The 18,869-nt window shown below is 38.1% G+C and overlaps 1 protein-coding gene across 4 annotated transcripts; it reads right to left on the bottom strand.

Annotated features, from left to right (window-relative positions):
• Window positions 1–2,084: 2,084 nt before the first annotated feature.
• LOC146452835 (protein-lysine N-methyltransferase SMYD4-like) lies at window positions 2,085–17,875 on the bottom strand. 4 transcript variants are annotated; one of them, XM_085097363.1, is made up of 16 exons: window positions 17,776–17,875; window positions 12,302–12,466; window positions 9,820–9,985; window positions 9,212–9,397; window positions 8,696–8,819; window positions 8,432–8,547; window positions 7,802–7,926; window positions 7,147–7,252; window positions 6,984–7,047; window positions 6,314–6,406; window positions 5,938–6,014; window positions 5,117–5,577; window positions 4,821–4,894; window positions 4,471–4,561; window positions 3,614–3,934; window positions 2,085–3,446 (listed from the first exon to the last, which is right to left on the bottom strand). In XM_085097363.1, the coding sequence occupies exons 2-16, from the start codon at window positions 12,427–12,429 to the stop codon at window positions 3,152–3,154; spliced, it is 2,427 nt and encodes an 808-aa protein (XP_084953489.1). In that variant the 5' UTR covers window positions 12,430–12,466; window positions 17,776–17,875; the 3' UTR covers window positions 2,085–3,151. The 4 variants fall into 4 exon arrangements, with proteins under 4 accessions (XP_084953489.1, XP_084953490.1, XP_084953488.1 ...); XM_085097364.1 differs by lacking the exon at window positions 17,776–17,875 and adding an exon at window positions 14,891–14,907; XM_085097362.1 differs by lacking the exon at window positions 17,776–17,875 and adding an exon at window positions 13,539–13,702.
• Window positions 17,876–18,869: the final 994 nt, after the last annotated feature.

Below are 18,869 nucleotides of genomic sequence, written 5' to 3'. Positions count from 1 at the left end.
CACAGGTCCACCATCCTCTGTGTGGGGTTGGACCGAGCGCTTTCAACGGCTGTGTCAGTTATCGTTATAACGGGTTGGGCGAAGGCGGAACCGAGAAGCGCAGCGATGATCTCACAACTTGCACTTTCAAAGGCGATACCTAGGATTTCACAGTGTTGTTCTTTTTTGTTCTGTGTACACTTGTTTATTTTTTTTAAAGTGTCAATCCGTTTTAAGACTCCAAAACAAAGCAGTTTAAACGCACAGTCCATCTCACAGCGGATGGCAAACCTATGGCCAGATTTCGTCAGCACCCGACACGATTGACAACCAATGACAAAGTGCGCAGTCTATTTTTAGAGCGAGAGAGGAGGAAATTGAACGAGTCTTTTTTTTTAGGGGAAAAAACTGAATTAACGACCTTATTCATAGATGGTCAAACGAGAGCGCAGACAATCCCTCTCAAGAGTTAACAGAGCCGCGGTAGGGGTATTTTGCAGAATGCCGAAAAATACCTCTGCCGATAGAGCCAGGACGGTTTTATATCTCGATATGCAGTATGTGTTAAACAAAGACGTTGCCTTTGTAGCCTGCAGCTCCTCCAACTTCAAACATTATTGCTGCCACAGTGAGGGAGCCTGAAGCGACCGAGCAAGGCAGCTCTCTAATCGACCTTTCTTGAAAAATGCAAAGCATTGTGGTTGCGGTAAGATCAGAGGGGCAAGGCATTGTGCATCACAGTGCAACGCGCTGCTCTGCTCTGCTCGCTCCCAGTCGACTGAGTTAGGATAGAGGTGAGCTTGAGGGACCGAGGTAAATATTTCCTCGTTTTTAATGTCCCTAATTTTGCGGAAAGTTTTTACTTCGTTTATATATTCTAAACTTCATCTAGTTTTACTTCAGAACGCAAATATTAGCATTTAAGCTTAAGGTATATCCTCTAAGTAAGAATAAATAAAGGTAAATTCTAGAAAGTTGTGTTGATTTACCCGGGTTGATTACTTCCAAACTCTGTTCTCTTTTGACTACAAAACTTAGGCACTCAAGCTACTCTATAATTTTAAAACTATTTTATTTTTATCCGAATAGCAAAGAATGCATACAACGCCTGTGTTTGTAAAATAATAGTTTTACAACGAATGGTTCAGTTCTCAGAACTCTCGCAGCCAAACAACACTGGCTACGGCGCCGAAATCGCTGAGACAGCGTATATCCAATCTTCCAAATCGTCTTTTATTCGTTATTTGCTTTCACCGAGTTTTCTTGTTTCACATAGGCAAATGTTCTACTTCCAAACTTCCCTTCCTATTGTCAACGCAACAGTTCTCAACTGACCTCTCTCCGGTATACTACCACTAAGTCATCGTTTAACCTCGATTTGGCCCAAACCAAACAGGCCAACAGCGTTTTTTACAATAACTGCAGAAATTCTCGCGCGCTCATTGGCTATTTTTCATTGTCAGTAAGTGGACAGACACATGAATATATCATTTATGCGATGTTGACGCAACGAACGAGAATGGAAGATTTGAAATCAAACAAACGTCAATCTTTCATTTTTCAACCAATATTTCCATTAACCAACAATTTTAAGTTTCTCGCATTTTTATCCCGCGTTTTGAATTCATTTTGTCCCTTCTGGCTTCACGCCTGGTGGACTACAGCCTCTTGGACAACGTTAGGACGAAACTAACGATCAGTAACAGGACAGACGCATGAAAAACTGACGACAATTTGTTAATTTGATCGCCCACCAATCCACTGTAAAGATGGCGGCCGTACATTTTACCACAATACCTTGCGAACCTAACACAACGAATAGGCACATAGAAAGGTATGGTGGATTCTTATCCCAACTCTAGCTGTCGATTGCCTACAGAAAACTCTCTCTTTACAGCTGTCAGAGAAAATGTTGCTCACTTCTCCATTTACTGACATTTTAATGCGAGAAATTACGTACAAGATTTGAATTGAAGAAACTAAATCTCCCGCCTGGCATTTCAACATGCTCCGGTCCCATAGACTAAAGACTGTTGGTTCATTCAAAAATACTTCAAGCCAAAATAAGGCAATGATACGTATGTGTCAAAAAAGACAACACAGTACACAATTACGTTTTGAATTTTATTCAATCACCTCTGACGTTTTAATGTAACCTGTACATATATTTTTTCTAGTTGTACTGAACTAAGAAAGATAAGAGTGGATTTAGTTTAAACCCTTTCTTACCCGATCAATCACGTTTTTTCTAATGATATTTCTGTGGTTCACAGGCACAACGCCAGAAATGTTTCTTAGTCTTTTTTTACTTCTCTAAACATATCTTTTAGTTTATAAACTATCAATTATAATTCTTGCTGTTTTTTTAAACAAAACAAGTACCACGTTCTTTTTAAAGACACTTTTTTAACGGATCTCCGATAATGGAGACGAAATGAACTATAAGTTCATACATACATTTAACATCAATTTCTACAACCACACTTTTAGCGTAAAAGATACTTTCAAAAAAAGTTGTATAAAAATTCTTAACTATGAACACTTCCTTTTGTCTTCGTTTTTTTTTTAATTTTGGATATATATATTTTAACAAGGACCCGCACTATAAAAGAGAAAGCTCCCCCTGGGTCTGGCATGTAATGACCGTTTCAACGTCTCATCAATGTCTCATTGGTGATGGCGGACATAAAATTGATGTTGGTGAAAGAAAGCCCAGCATTCTTTTAGGAATACAATCTAAAATAAAAAGATTTTTTGAAGAACAATATTGTAATTTATCTCTACAACTAGTTTGTTTCTGTTTCTTTCTTTTTTTTTTTTTCGTTAAATCTCTGCTTCTTTTACGACGCAAATTCAAATAACAATTTCAAATTTATATTGTCGTCATTCAATTATATGTTGTTGCATGGGCGATGTGATGTTTACCACTCAGCGTCTTCAGTGAAACGACTAGCGGATTGGCCAGACCAAACTTCCTTTTATAGTGCGGGTAAGTATTTAACCTGACTAGGAAGCCTCTTGAATATATTGTGATGTCATGATCACGTGTCACGCAAGTCACAAGTCACGCAAGTCACGCAGATGTCTACGAAACTAACAAGGCCCAAACCATGATGATGAACTTTGTACCAAAATCTTGCTCTAATTTATTTACTTAGAACAGTCAGTCACATCACGAGCTATTGTTCCTTGAGCGTCCACCAACTTCGATGAGGCAGCGTTTCATCTCACTAAGTTCCTTCACATCTGGATTGCTGCGTCCATAATGGCATGCCAAGAGATTGGTAGCTTTGTCAATGGTAGAGAGAGCCTTCTTGATCTGTCTGTCATTGAAGAGCAGTTGTGAGAGCTTGTGAAGTTCATGAGCATACTCCACGCTTGATGAACCGAAAGCTTTCTCCACTGCTTCAGAGCTCTGTGAACAGTAATGCGAAGCTTTCTTGAAATCGCCACTCATGGCATAGCACCTGCAGAAACAAAACACAAAAATGAGTTGAAATAACAAATCCTGCAGAGGCAAAACTTTTCAGGGAAAGCTAAACAGGGTCCGTTTGGCAAGGTGACAGATGACACACTTAACTTTGATACTCAGTGTTAACTGTTTTCATTTGAAGTAACCTTCACTCCACATTACCTTGCAATAGCATCATGTGTCTCTGCCAGGTCTCTGTGATACTTGTGGAGCAGCATTTTACGCCGTCGCAGACATTCAAGGAACACATCAAGTGCCTCTTTGATTCCAACTCTCTCAGACAACCGAACTCCTTTCATGAAAAGAAGCTCTGCCTCATGCGCTAGTCTGCACTCTTTCACCATACTTTTCTCCAGGTTACATTCACGGTTCTGACAGGTCCCTATAACATCACCACTCACTGAAGAAAGTTTCACTGCTGACTTGCACTCAGGACAGGCAAAGGCAGAGAAGCACAGTCTCTTGTTCTCCATCTCTTCATCACTAAGCGAGAAAATGTCCCACAATCAGCTGCATGCATCTTATAGTACTTTACAGCACCTTCAAAAACTCACTAATAATAAGCCCATGAAATGGTCACCTATGAAATGGTCAACAATACATCACGTGCAGTGACTTTATATTGTAAACCTCCTCCTTATTAGTATGCGGTGTTTTATCAGCTGGTAAAACACTCCTCATTAGTATGCGGTGTTTTTCTCATATGCTAATTTCCAATGTTCAAAAAGGCATAATAACAATTATTGTTATGAACTCTATTGACACATGCTTTTCCATGAATGTTTTTGAAGCTGTTCAAAAAACTCGCAGCAGGTGTTTCAACGGGACTAAAACCACTCGGCTGCATCTTGTGGTTTTAAACCCGATAAAACACTGCTGCTCCTTTTTTAAACATTACAAGAGTGATTAACATCAAATTTATCCTGCCAAATAACTGTACATCACTGCACACTGTCAAGAAGATACTTTCTTGATGTAGTAAAACCTTTTAGAACAGACAAATCAGTAATTTAGCTTACCTCTTGCATGCAGTACACTGACAAGTAAAGAAGTACTGCTGGTACAGGAGCTTTTGACGATCCTCACGACCCATGCGGCTTACATGAGGACCTGTATCAGAACAAAGTCTATTAATTTTTATAAATTTTGGCATTTTCAAACGCTGACTAAATAGTTCAATGTCACATGTACACTTGTGAAAAGACCTACTCCAACTGCTTGGATTTGTTTCACGAGAGCCTTGTTTTGAAATCCAAGGCCATGCTATGCATATAGCCAATAAATAGCCAATGTGGCAGCATTCCTAATTCCTTCAATGCTGGAAGCAAAGCATTGGCTTAACTTTCAAAATAACAACTTGTTCCCTTACCATAGCAGTGAGATATCTCTGATCCTTTAGCAATGTTATGTGTTGCCCTCACTACAAGATGGCCATCAACAAAACTGAAAGTACAAAAATATCAAACTAAGAGTCTGGGCTGATGAACCCCACACATTAGGTTAACTTGTGAACAGTTTGCACTAGATCAATCGTCAGTAAAAATAACATAGATATAACATAATATCACCCAAAACTTGTTTTTTAAACTTGGTTGTTTTGTTACACCAACCTCTGAATGCACCAAAGCAAAGGGTAATCCAACATACACTCTGAATGAACCTCACCTTACGATGACATCTGGATCACAAGCATGATTCAGCAGAGATGCAGTAGGGTACACTGCAGTGGCTATCCTCTTCTGTTCTCTAGTTACAACTTGATCCTTGGATGTATGATGTTTTGAATTTGCCTTCTCATCACTAGTTGATACTATTGCTGTGATTGCGTGAACATTGCAAGACATTTGTTGTGAGTGATGAAACAGCAGGCAGCCAATCACATCTGCTGGAAGACAACTTGCTCCTTCTCCAGTTTCACTTGTACTATCAAGTTCTTGTTGTAAGTTTGTACAAAACAAGTTTTGGAAATTGTTTATATTATAATATTGTTCACATTTTTCATGTTGCATTTCCTGCGGATGAGACAGCCTGTTTCTTGTGCAGTTATCGCAGCTTAATGGTCTCTGATGTGGATCATCTTCTCTAAACATGACACCATGAAGAAACTCTGATAACAAGGCACAATTCTATGAAAGAATAACAAACAGATCTATCTGAGTATCAACAACAACTTGAACATTTGAAAGGTTATATGAAAGGAAGAACTGAAAACTTCCAACTGCATTCTATGTAGGAAAACTCAGACTTTTTACCGGTTATGTTCAGGGCAGTTTGTATTCCAAAATTGACGAGGTTAGACAATAATAAGAACTTGAAAAACAATGCTAACAGCTTTAACTGGAATCTCTAACAGTCTAAGGGGGTTTGGCTTCTGATATTTAAGGAGCTTATATTTCAAAAGGTTTCTCCGGGTAGCTTTTTGGTTTTATGTTTTCTTTCCTTCTTTGTAAATGGTGAATACCACGGGTTTCATTTGAAACACATACCAGTGCATGCGACATTAGGGTCTTGACTGGCTGCAACTCTGTGTTGGTCACCAAAGAGAACACTGAGTCATAATCACCTGTTGATGACAAGACATATACAAACTTAACATTCCAAGCCTCAACACTTCACTAGTAATCAAGTGCATTTTTGAAAATCAATTTTGCCTTGTGCAATACAGGGAAAAGGAATTAAAAACAGTTACACAGAAAAGTTTGGTCATTATTTTTAGGTCACACATTTACATTTGGTCCAGACTTGAGAGTGAGATTGATATTAATTAACACTCAGAGAGGAACCCTACTTCTAGAAGAATGGCCTTGCAAATGCATAACAGGCTACTGACAAATATGCAACAACAACTTAACCACTAAATACCTAAATAATCTCCTTCAGGACCACAGCCTGAGAGTCTGTTGAGATTTGTACTTTCACAAGGACTGGATGAGGATGACAACCTTCTTAAGAAATCTATATATAATATAAAAAGAAAAAACAAGGAGAATTGTAAGTTTTGGATCTTCATGTACATGTTGACAAAGTTAGGATGATAATTATTTAGCATGTATACGTAATGTGGATGAAAGATCATAAGTATAAGTTCTTCTTATATAGAAGAAAGAATCTCTCAGTTATCTAATGTAACCATACTGTTGCGAAAAAATGATAAAAATTTTCAGGTTTTTTCGCACAGTCTGGTTGCATAGATAACTACGAGACGCTTTTTTCTTTAAAAGAAGAACTTATACTTATAATTTTTCATCTGCAGCACATACACATATACATGCTTCATAATTATTCATACTCATTTATTCTTCACGGGTATACATGTATTATGAACTCAGAACATGACAAGCTCCCAGTTAGCTTGATAGTTCAGTTGGTAGAGCACTGCACAGGCATCGCAGAGGTCATGGGTTCAAATCCCGTTCAAGCCTGAATTTTTTTCAGGTTTTTTTGATACAGTCTGGTTGCATAGATAACCATGTGACTCTTTCTTTTATATAAGAACTTATCCTTATTAGGATGATATAATTACAATCCTTACCAAGAATATTTTCAGCCCCTGTCACCAAAAGTATTCTAAGTGATAACTGGAAAGAGGTGTCCATCTACAAAGACAACAACAACAACATAATGATAATTATAATTGCTGAAGTAATGCACCATAAAAACTGAAGTTTTGACCAAGCTGAAGGCATGATACTCACCACTTTGAGAAGTGGGCCAAGACTGCACTCTACTCTGTGGTACTGTGCCCAGGCTGTGTCACGGCATGACTGCGAACAATACTGAACTTCACAACAGTGGTGGCAACTGTTAGGAAAACAAGAATGCAAAGTGCAATGAGGGGCCAGTCTGTAGAGTATGGCATGTGCATGCACAAGTATCATTTGCATGCCAAACTTGACAAAAAAAGTATTTTTTTTATGTTGCATGCAAATGAAAATGTCATTCTATCCCTGGGACTATGAATCTCTAGGTGAGGTTTTATACTGAAGTGTAGCAACCTGCACACATCAGTGTACACAGATAACTTTGAAGGTCATACTGCATGTAGTGCACACCAGTAAAATGCCTTTGCATGTGCAAGATCTCATTGAGTTCTGCCATACTCTGGAGGCTGGATGAGGGGTTTGCTGGATTCTGTTGTTGTTTGGCATTAATTGTAACTATACATGTATGTTTTTGGTTTATCGCAGCCAAAAGGCATGACAATCCTAAGAAAGTGACTAAGAGTCACTGATGATGAATAAATGAAAAAAGTTGCTGTTCAGGAACATGGCAACAACTTTCTAACCAATGATGGAGCCATAACAAAAAGATTAAAATCATGAGATTATTCATGTATTAAAGATAACTTACGGAAACGGTGCCACTAAAGCTTGGAAGCAGCAGCCACAATGAGTGAGAGCATTTTCTGGCAGAAGAACAGCAGCATACGGAGACTCAGAGATCAGGGTATCTCCTGCACGGATATCACCAGATGCCTACAGAAAATTGAGAAGAAATGACAACATAAAATGTATTGTTTTCCTTAAAATAAGAAACCAATAGGAGACAGACAGTAGACAATTTGTCACAAATGAACAACCACCTATTCTTTTCCACCTTTCCTTAGATCAAACAAATGAAAGAATAAAATATTTTTTGATATTTCTGTCTCAAATAAAATTGCATGTTATGGGGTTTGAAAGGTGTTGTAAAAGATTAACTACAATTCAATTTGGTTTTCACCCTATTTAATGGTTCAACAGGGGGCAAGATATACTGCTAACCTCAAATTAAAAAATTCAGATTATCTGAATTTTTTTTGTTGCATTACAACATAATTTTTCACAAAATTCCTGACCAAAAAGTTATTTTCAACTTCCATGTCTTTGCATGTCTGTGAAAAGGAATCAAACAAGAATCTTACAATACAAAAAAGATAGTGTTCCATAAAACAAGCTTCTACGAATTAAAAAAGAAATTTAAATCCAAGTCTAAACAAACCTTCAGAAATCGACCTTGAGTGCTGGTACAATCAATTTCAATCAATTCAGAGCCATAAGCTATCTTGCTGTGAAGACTTCCTGTGACAGAGGGTATATCTTTAGAAGCATCACCACCTAAAACAGAAAAAAAACACTGCACTCAACAATACTTGTATGATTCAATTCAAAGCCGAACATAACATCCCTACTACTGACCTACAATATTAAGTATGTATCCCCTCAAGGGTGCAAGAAGAGACAGGTTTTTAATGTTAATACCTACCATGAAAAAGCTGCTTGGAGATAGCCAATTTTTTCTGACAAGCCTTCTGAAGGTTGATGAGCTTTGTGCTAATGGCTTGGGGGCATTGCAATGATGTTGCTTCCTGGATGTCGTTCAGACATGTCTAGACAAAATGGGTTTTAAAAAAGTTAAATTTCACCTCATTAGGCAACACGATGATAAAGACAAAGAGGAAGGCTGTTCTTGCGATGCAAAATGTTACTGGGTGTAATAAAGAAATAGTTGAGATTACAGTGGACTCAAACTTTTGGGTTTGATTACTAGTCATCCATAATGGCCCTCAGCCTCTTACAAATACCCCAATTAACTACCAAAACTATATCGCTTTCAAAGGCCTGATTGAACAGCCCACCTTTGACTGCAGCAGACCAATAATTATTTCTTTCTGACATAGGGAATGCCTACGACATGCCCAGAATACACTATTGCGCTGTCCAAATTACCGCTAAGAATAAACAGCTCTCATTTTAGGAAAAACAAGTTCAGTCAACATACCTTGTATTCCTGTGCCTGAAAGAGGACCTCAGCTCGTCTGGTATAGAGCGCAACAAGGCTAACATGGCCATCAGGCCTGTCAATGTTGTCAGCACAATCTGATGACCCTGAGTCACATATATCGCCTGGCTTGTTGGAAAGTGGATCATGGTTTTCTGAGTTGCTTAAGAGCGCTTGTTGTATGGCCTAAAGTTGTAACAAAGAAGTAACAAATTAGTGTCACCAAATACATAATGCTCCCTTTTTGCTCATGGCCATTTTCTCTGTGGCGACACTGTATTTTAAAGGATCTTTTTACGCCTGGCAAATAAAATACTGACACCAGTCCAAGAGTAAATAAAAAAAAAAAATAATAAAAAAAACACATGGAGGGTAACCTCGTGATACTCTTGGTGTATTCTGTAATCACAATAAATCAGACTTGTTCATGAGATTTGGCCTCTCATAATTTGTTTAACCAAACCCCATGAAAACCTGTTCTTTCCAGATTATAGGAACCAGAGAAAAGTGATAGTCAAATGATACAAGACACAAAGCTTATACGTATCAGAATTCAACCGGGCTTAGACCACTGGCCCAAGGGTTGATACAACATTAAATGTCATTACCAAAGAGAAGCAGATCACAGCTTTCTTAAAATCTCTCCGCCTGACATGTTCTTCACCAACACACAAGTATTCCTGGACATTCCCAGTGCTGTTTGTTTTCTGTTTACTCCTGGTATTTAGAAGCTTTTGTATTTGCTCAACAATTTCTTGGGCCATGGGTTCGTTTCTAAAATAATCAGAACAAAAATTCTAGATTAATTATTGCTAACTTTAATTTAAATAATGTTCAGGTATAGAGTAAGATGCAAAGGCATCAATTTCCAATTTATTAAGACCGCAGTCTATTTTCAGTGGTAAATTTGTAGACATGGATGACAAACCAACATGAAGAGACCTAGTTGTAGTTTTGAGTCTTGTCTTTTGTAATATAATTTATAGCAGAGATGCAGTTCTGTGAATTTAGGAAATTTAGATTATGTTACATGTAATATACAAACATATATAAAAAAAGATAAGAATCGATAATTTGGTCTTTTCAAGGTGCTTTTTCCAGCATTATCATTGGTTTCCAATACCAAGCCGACATCAAAATTTAAAATTACCATGATAAAGGTCAATTTATTGTTTAAAATTTCTTACTTGATTCCAGGTTTTAGGGGCATAATTCTCCTAAAATGAACTTAAAGGTCAAACTAACATAATTTGTAATAATCAGAAGATGTCAGTCACTCCATCTTAAATAACCTGCTGAGTCAACACAGAGCTCACTCTGACAAGATCTTTCACAGCAAAAAGCTCATTTGAATATAAGAAAAACAACCCACCCAAAATAACAAAGAGGCATACACTGTATTGTTCCCTTAACTCATAATTGCAAATATCCAAACAATAATAATTATTATTATCATTTCATCAAAGCATTAAGGTTTTAAAGGCCTTCGCAGAATCATGTTTCATGCAATTTAAACCTTCACCACTCTAAAAAGTGAGGTCTTCTGGCTGCAGCTTTATAAACATGAACAAAATCTAGCATCCAGCAAAATTCATTATGCATAACAATAGTGAAAACAATACGGTGGTCAGGATAGCTTGTGCACATCTACACAGTAACTCTGACATATTCACCATCCATAAAACACAAGCTTCTCAAAAAAGATATGTACATAGTAAATGCAAAAACAAGCAATTAATTTGCAAACTTTAGAAAGACTGAAGGAAATGTATTCTTTGATTATCATTCTCATTCTATTGTATTATCATTCTTTGCATATCTGTTATGGATTGTTATTATGTAACATTTTTCAGCTCTAACCTAGGTAAGGAATCAAACTTAAGGTATTGAAATTACCCACTCATCAAGGGTGTAAAGAATATTAGAATTTCCAACAACCAAGCTATGCGGTTTGCACTTTTAATACGCCAGTGGTTATACAATCTACCAAGTACAATAAAATTTAAATCGGTTCTCATAACATTGGATTTATCTCACAGTACAAGCTAACATAATTTTCGTGATATCTGCCTTGGGATTATTGGTAGGGCGTGCAAGATCTCATCTGAAATTGCATCCATGGCGTGATAGGCAACCTTTGCAATGTAAATATATGAAGGGTTCAAAATGGATATGCGCACGCGTTGACAAACCTCACGAAGATAATTAAAAATTTAAAACTCCTGTAAAAAAATAAACCCTAATGAAACCAATGAATTTTAGAATCGTAAATTGGTCCTCAAAATAAAGATCCTAGAAAATGAATAACGAAATAACGAAGGAATCACGAATTAATACACGTGTACTCCTGCACGTGCGGATGGACATCGGCACAAGACCAAAGGCAGGGGGTCTAGCTAACATCAAAAGACAGTTATTGAAAATATTCCTTCTGCCTGAAATATCACTTGTTTTCTAGCTTCTCGAGCCAAAAAAAAACGTGCGATTTATCACACCCAGGCCACTGTAAACAAAAAAGCTATCTAAAAACGCCATGCATATTTCATTGTGCTGCAACTTGGTAACTCCATAAGAACTTACATGTACCATGAACTCTTTAACTTGACAGAACAAAGTTTAGACAGGAAAAGAAATGAAATGCAGTAACAACACGAGGTATTTGACATAGAACATTTAACGATACAAGTTTTCTGCCTGTCGATCTCCCAAAGTGGTTTATTCAAGCTTTCAGCTAGCAATAAACAAACACCATTTTAAATGCTGAGGTTTTTCGTATTACGCTTATATATTTGAGGTAAACCGTTGGCTAAATTGAAATAGGATTTCTGTAAAATATAAATGCTGCAAGTCTCTTATTAAAAACAACAAACACTGGTGGAAAACTGGAGGGTAAGAAATATCGATATCCGTGGAAAGAAAATTGTACAATCGTAAAATCTCTGGCCGGTCCGTCAGATCGGGAAAATATTACAGGTCATAATTCGTTTCAAGGTTTGAACTCGATTTTGCTATATTTCAGGAAAGCCAATAATTTATAACCCAAGAGACAGAAAACAACATAAAATTTCCTTCACAGAGTGTTGAACTTACCTCAAAATATACTTGCAAAGTTTGAATCGCTCGCCGTTCGTCTTCAGTCGGCCGAAATCTTTCATGTTTGGTCCTCGAAGCTGTTCCACCACAAAATTCTCCCATTCTTCTTTCAAATTGAGCGCCATTGTTACTCAGGACGCTTTGCAGTCTTTTGTTGTCTCTCTAAAGTTTAAAAGAAAAGGATTTAGACTGCTAGAACTGCCTCCCCAAGGAGCTAACAGGAGCACAACCTGATGCAACTAAACCAAGTAATTTCACTCGCAAACCACTTGTCAAGCATGCGTCAGAAAAACGCTCCCATTGGTCAATTGAAATGAGGCGATTCCTATTGACCAATCACAATAGCGCTGAGAATTGGAAAGTCCAATATTCCCTCAAAACGAGGTCAGATTTCTGGTCAGATTTTATTTTTTGACAGTTCTTTCGTTTGCTCAAAACTATGTTTGTTTTGCTCGAAAACAAAGATAAGGGCTAATTTTACTTTCGAATTTCACTGCATTGCCCAACTTGAACATGTCGTGCGGCCGATCATGAGTGCGTCAAGCCACACGAAGGAACGAGTGGAATGAATATCTGCTATATCCGCCCCCGGACACACCTCCAACATGCCCACAAAATTGACCAATGACAGAGCGAGCTTTGTCATGTTTAATTTCAACACTACAAGTTTTTGAAGCTTTGTACTTTGTCTAGTGTCGTAAAGCCCTAGTTTTACCCGTTGCACGACTGCATGGCTGACGCTCGCTATTAATTCACGGTAGCACACAACATATCTAGATTTCATTTAGCAGTGAAACACTGTTTTTCTGGATTATCTACATAAGCTTATATAGATTTCCGAGGAAGGAAACATAAATTTCCTAAGTAGCCTGCTTGTAACAACAATATTTAAGATGTGAACCTTGAGATTATCCACTGAAGCATTTCGATATTACTAAAGTAACTTTTCATTCTGAGAGATCGTGGTATTTGTTTAAAAGACTATTGACAACCAATTTGTTCGCAAAACATTTCCTCCTGTCTAAATTTGTTTCCTTCACGACATCGCACACATTATCATATTCTCTTCAATTTGATGAGGTCCTTTCGCAATTCCTGACGATTCCGGAGAAAATATAGACTATATACAATAGACAGACAGAAATAAAATGTTTAAACGTTGAGGCGTCCGGAAAACAGGAAGATCACACATAATTAAGTTTATAATTTCGGAAAGCTTTAACTGCGTCCCTACCGCCCAGTGGATCCCAGTTTAATCCAGTGCCAGGTGAACAGTGAAAAGATCAGAACCGTACACATGTAATTTTTCCCTGCCTTCTAAATCCAGTCTGTATATCCAAAGACAATCACCGCAATCAGAACGCTGGCAACACACTCTGAACTTGAACTAGCGTGCTCTGAACTTGTTGAGAATGGCTAAGGAAACTTGAAACTTTGAACTCTTCCTGCTATGCTGAGGCAAAACATCCGGGGGATCATTTGGCGGTATTTAGCCTTTGTGGTCTGACTGAACAGAGAATGTTTTGCCGTCTGGAACTAATGAGAAATGACTACAGACTTTTGCCTTTTAAAAAGAGTCGTGTCTGGCTTGTCACCCCCGAGGGAAGTCCGTGAAAACTCATACCGTCACCATAGGGTGGCTGCTTCGGGCGGGTATCCGGGATCTCAGCCCCCGGTCCCCTCCCCCCACCCCAAACGGAAAATTCCGCGAGAACCCACCCGGCACACGGGAATAAAGTCCAGTAGAACTTGAATTTACAAGTTTACCCCTGAGAACTGCGGTCAAGATAGTAAAAATATTTATCTTAATAACATGGCTATCACTTGACTATGCTAAAATAGAAACAACATAACACTTATCCTAGTCATGCCATTTTAAAAGCCTTGAAGAAGAAGCTTTTGAACCGATATTTCAAAAGGGCAGAAGTGGAGAGCGATCTATTGGCCCAGCGATAAACTGCAGAAGGGATCAATACAAACATAGTAACATCGCCCTGGAATGTTTTCTAAATATATATCAAACCAATTTGCTTTCCAGTTTCTTCCAATCCTGCAGGAAGCAGCGTATTTGATTTGAGATTTTTCAGGAGCCCTGTTTAATTATTTATTTGTATTTATTTTTATTGTTTTCATAAAAAATGAGATGAAAATATACGATGTGATGCGTTTACCCCTAAAAACCCAAGATCTATACGCATGGTTCTATTAAACAACCGAGACTGGACGACACAGTGTGCTCGTTACATGATATACTTAGTGACAGGTTGTATATGGGCTCTGGACGAAGCTCTGATCTGTAACAATTCAGAACGGCTCGAAAAGGAAGCTGAAATATTCGGCAGCACTTTCCTGCGATGCCTTTCGTTTTTCACCAGTAGGTTTAAAAACAAAATGTGAAAAATTTTCGGTTTTCACGCTAGGTAGTTAGGTAGTTGTTGCAGTTCGATCGACCAACGATTTTTTGTTGTTGAAGGAGAGCGGGATAAATCTTGTAGTCTAATAAATCCTGGTGGAACCTTGGCGGCTACTGTTGGAACCCGGATTATCAATTAATTTTTAAAACTAGATGTAAAAGGTAAAACTTACTCAACAGATCTGAACAAGGAGACAAATTATCTGCAAAGATTCCCAGTTATTCTGTGGTGTTACCAGATGCAAGATTAACAAGATGCCCCTCTAATGGCATTACACGGAATGCTTAATGTAGCCCCAATTATTCCCCATTGTATGTTTCGCAGATATTTAAAAAATATCCTCCCTTGGCCATTGAAATAATTGTCTGAATGGTTTTATTCAGATATATTGCGTGATACTTATCGTTGTGTTACTAGGAATCATACCAGAAATAACTATGCAATAACGTCATGACCCCGCTGAACTGGTCTGGCCTCCTCTAGCTCTAATCCTTCGCGTTGATCATTCGATCTGTTTTTTAAAGCAGATTTTCTTTGCTGTGAACTCTCCCAATTTCCGCCGTTTCAACTGTCGAGTACTACCTAGAAGTTATTATTTCGATTTACTGCTTGAAAAAGGTTGGTTTTCTCTCTGAAAACGGCAGATCCGGAGTCTCAAATTCAGACATGTGGCCGCCATTGAACGAAAACAACTTTTCCAAATGATGATTTGCTTTGATGTCACACAACTAGAGATGAGTGGGTCCCCTCCCTCGTGATATACGCGCAGATAATGGAGTTTGATTGGGTCGCTTTTGTTCAAGACAATCAAAACAATAGATCCCTTCTGGGAGAGGGAAGAATTTAATCTAGTTTTAATGAATAAATCAAATGATGATTTGACGTCACACAGAAGTGATGAGTGAGTCCCCTCTCTCGTGATATGTGCCTGAAAAATAGATTTTGATTGGGCCGCTTCTGTTGAAGACAATCAGAACAATATATCCTTACTAGGGGAGGACAGAGTTTAATGCATAAATTAATGTGCACATTTATGACACCGATGAAGAAAAAGATACCCGACCGAAACCTAGACACGTCATGCCCTGCGGGCATTCCGTGTAAAAAGTTATATTGAGTTCCTTGCAGCTTTCATGTTGTCGTCCATTCTTGTATTTTCACGTTTTACTAATGGCTCATCCAGAACATCCTTTATTTACTTTACGTACGTCAAAGATGTAAATTGTCATTCTGATAATTGACGGGAAGTCCAAGCCCAGTCTAAATACCCTGAGGTGTCAGTGTGTGATTGGAAGCAATTTGCTGATTGGTTGAATCCAGCAACAAGGAGCAACACGTGAGTGTTGAAAATCACGTCGAGGATGTCCAAAACTAAGGAACTTGGAATCTAAAATTAGAGTCACTTTCCCGAAAATAACAAAGGTTCACAAGTGGAAACAAAACAAAATTTTGGCGGTTTTCCACCAAGATCATTATCTTGTTCATTACTTCGGGTTCAATGGGTGATGAAGGGCACCAATGTTTTTTCACGGACGACTGTAAACTCAGCTGGCACAAAGATCTGGAAAGCCAATGTTATCTCACGCTCTTAACTCGCGTGGAACACTAAACTTAATACTTTGGCCTAAGTAATCTTGAAAAATACACAATTTTACCTGATAAAGCCGCGAGGTACCCCGTTGTGCGTTTTGAACGAATGGGTCAAAAAACACGAATTTTGACATTTTTGTGGGAGACAAGATTGATTATGGATTGGACGTGATAAAGAGAAAAGAAATACATCGAATATTTTGGGTTTACTTGGCTTCTGGTTACAGATTTCAGCAGCCTTTTATATTTGTACTTCTCTTGAATTGAAATTTTACACCCCTTGTTCCGAACTTAAATACAGTAACGACTTTTTCGGGGTGGGGATTGGTAGGGGAGGAGGGTGGGGGCGAGGTAGAAGGAACAAATACACGCTAGCTAAGGAAGTCTGCTGATGTTGGTTAATCATTATTTTTCTGCCACTGGTCTTCCCAGGAGTCAAATTTGACAGCATTTCTGATCCCGGCATTCTGTTAAAAAAATCTTTCAAAACTGAACCTCAGCTGAAGAACGAATAAAATGACCTGCAGTGTACGCAGTGGTTGATAAATTTAAAGTTTGATATCTATTTTGATATTCTCCTAGATTTTTCTTTATTTTCCCCTTATATACATTTGTGTTGGTTTTTGCCATCATAACTCAATCTTATCCGAAAAACATTTAAAACGTTTCGTTGCAACGTATTACAGAAGTGCTTTCTTTATCTTAGTTGTGTTGTCCTTCTACTCACACGAGCCAGTGATTTCGTTGTTGATTAAATACAGAAAAAAAAAGTGACGGAAATCACAACAGTGTATCCGGCATGGACCGGCCTTCCATGAGTTCCAACTGAGTCAAATCAGCTTAGCAGCTGTGTTTTTAATGAAAAGCAATAAGCAGTAGTAAACCGCAGCCCAAGGGGGGAGGGGCGGGGGGAGTACTCAGGTATATCAGTGAGAGTGAGGTGCGAATGAGGCCGTTGTTAGACCTATAAAGCTAAATATGGACCCAAAAATTTATAAAGGCAAAATGCGTTACAATTTGAAAGAAGGCCAATGCAATACTGAGATCCAATAACGAGAAACCATAAAGAATTTGCAACGTTAAAGATAATAAATATTAAAATTTCTGCTCCATTATCTATAGCATCAAATTTAAAGTAAGTTTGAAGACAAGAAGCTACAACTTGTCTAGATACCCCCACCCCCCCCCCCCCCTCCAAGTTCGCGCTCGAAATTTTTTGTTTGGAAATTGATTCTTAGGTAATTTTTTTTAAACAGTAATTGCGTTAAAGCAGGTACAAAATGTTTCTTAAGCCTGAAATAGGGGTCGTTTTAATTCGTGTGTACGTCACATAGAATATGTTGTGTTTTCGTTCGTATACAGAATCACTGGATTTGCGCAACATACCCGGAATATAAAAGAAATTGTAACAGAAAGTTAATTAGAATACATTGACAATGAAGCTACAGGGAAATTCCTTCGAAATACCTGAAAACGTACTCAGACTTGTTGTACGTTGGGTGGCTGATGGACAAACTCTTCTCTGTCAAAGATCTTACAATGTTGTGACGCTCGCGCTCGTGAGTCGTTATAGATAATCAATAGCCCCATATTATGTTTCACTAGTCAGCAGGAATTTCCTAAATTCCTTTTACGTCACGCATTTGATATTTAGCTTTCCGCAGGTTCAAACCTCAAGTTTTTTTCGTACATTAAGTATGGTTATATTTAATTAGGTTCTAGGTGAAAAATTCTTTTGTGACTTGTCGAATGAAATCAGGATTAAAGCTTTTTGAGCAGTATTTTTTTATGGTGATAACTGCCTTGTACAATACAAATGCAGATTTTAATGAAGTGTTAACTACGTGTGCAAAGTTCGAAATTGCCGTGTCATTTCTAGTTAGAGGTTGTTGTTTATTGGCCAATTTTGACAGTTTTGGATGGCGTGACGTCAAATTGGTATGTGTTATAAGAACGTGGACGGAAACGGAAACGATACGTAAATAACAGGGTGCATGCGCACAACCAGTATAACGTTAATATACACGCTCAAGATATCTCACATTTATTTAGCCTAGATATTTTAAAAATCTTGATAGAATAAGGATGACATCATTTGCAAATTAAAAAACATGTGGCAGAGTGTCTTCCTTTACTCGGTTTTACGGCTGGCAACACTCTCACGTTTTGCTTCGAGTGACCAATCAATTAACCCCTAGCGCGCGAGCGGATATGCCTTTCAACAAACGCAAAAATCCGTTTTTTAAACGTGATTTGCCCCTATTCACTTTATTTCGCCTATTCACGGTTGACCACGGTTCTTATCAGTCGAGTGACTCAGCAAATCCTTGCTTATTGTGTGCGTGATTAGCTTTGATTAGCCTGAGGACCGTTACCAAAACAACGTTTTAAAACAATACGCTAAGTCATCTTAGCTTAGCAAAGAGATGTTCAGAGAAGAGCTGGAGAGACGTCTTAATTAAAACAAGGAGGAGTGTCACAAAACCCGACGTTTCGTTTTTGCATACGTGACAATTGCGGGCCTAAACAATGGCCTTTTTTGCGCAGCTACGGTAATGTTC

The sequence above is a fragment of the Pavona decussata genome, unplaced genomic scaffold (genome assembly GCF_977016875.1).
Source record: "Pavona decussata unplaced genomic scaffold, jaPavDecu1.1 SCAFFOLD_366, whole genome shotgun sequence".
Lineage (NCBI taxonomy): Eukaryota > Metazoa > Cnidaria > Anthozoa > Scleractinia > Agariciidae > Pavona > Pavona decussata.
The sequence above is the reverse complement of the archived record's forward strand: the minus strand, read 5'-3'. Positions and strand labels throughout refer to the sequence as shown.

What these genes read in the sequence shown, in the direction of transcription:
- LOC146452835 (XM_085097363.1), bottom strand. Translation starts at nt 12,429, where the DNA reads ATGGCGCTCAATTTGAAAGAAGAATGGGAGAATTTTGTGGTGGAACAG. An exon ending in AGGGGCTGAAAATATTCTTG is followed by an intron (nt 6,407 to 6,983) that starts GTAAGGATTGTA and finishes TATTATATATAG; the next exon opens with ATTTCTTAAGAAGGTTGTCA. An exon ending in GATCCAGATGTCATCGTAAG is followed by an intron (nt 4,895 to 5,116) that starts GTGAGGTTCATT and finishes TTGTACTTTCAG; the next exon opens with TTTTGTTGATGGCCATCTTG.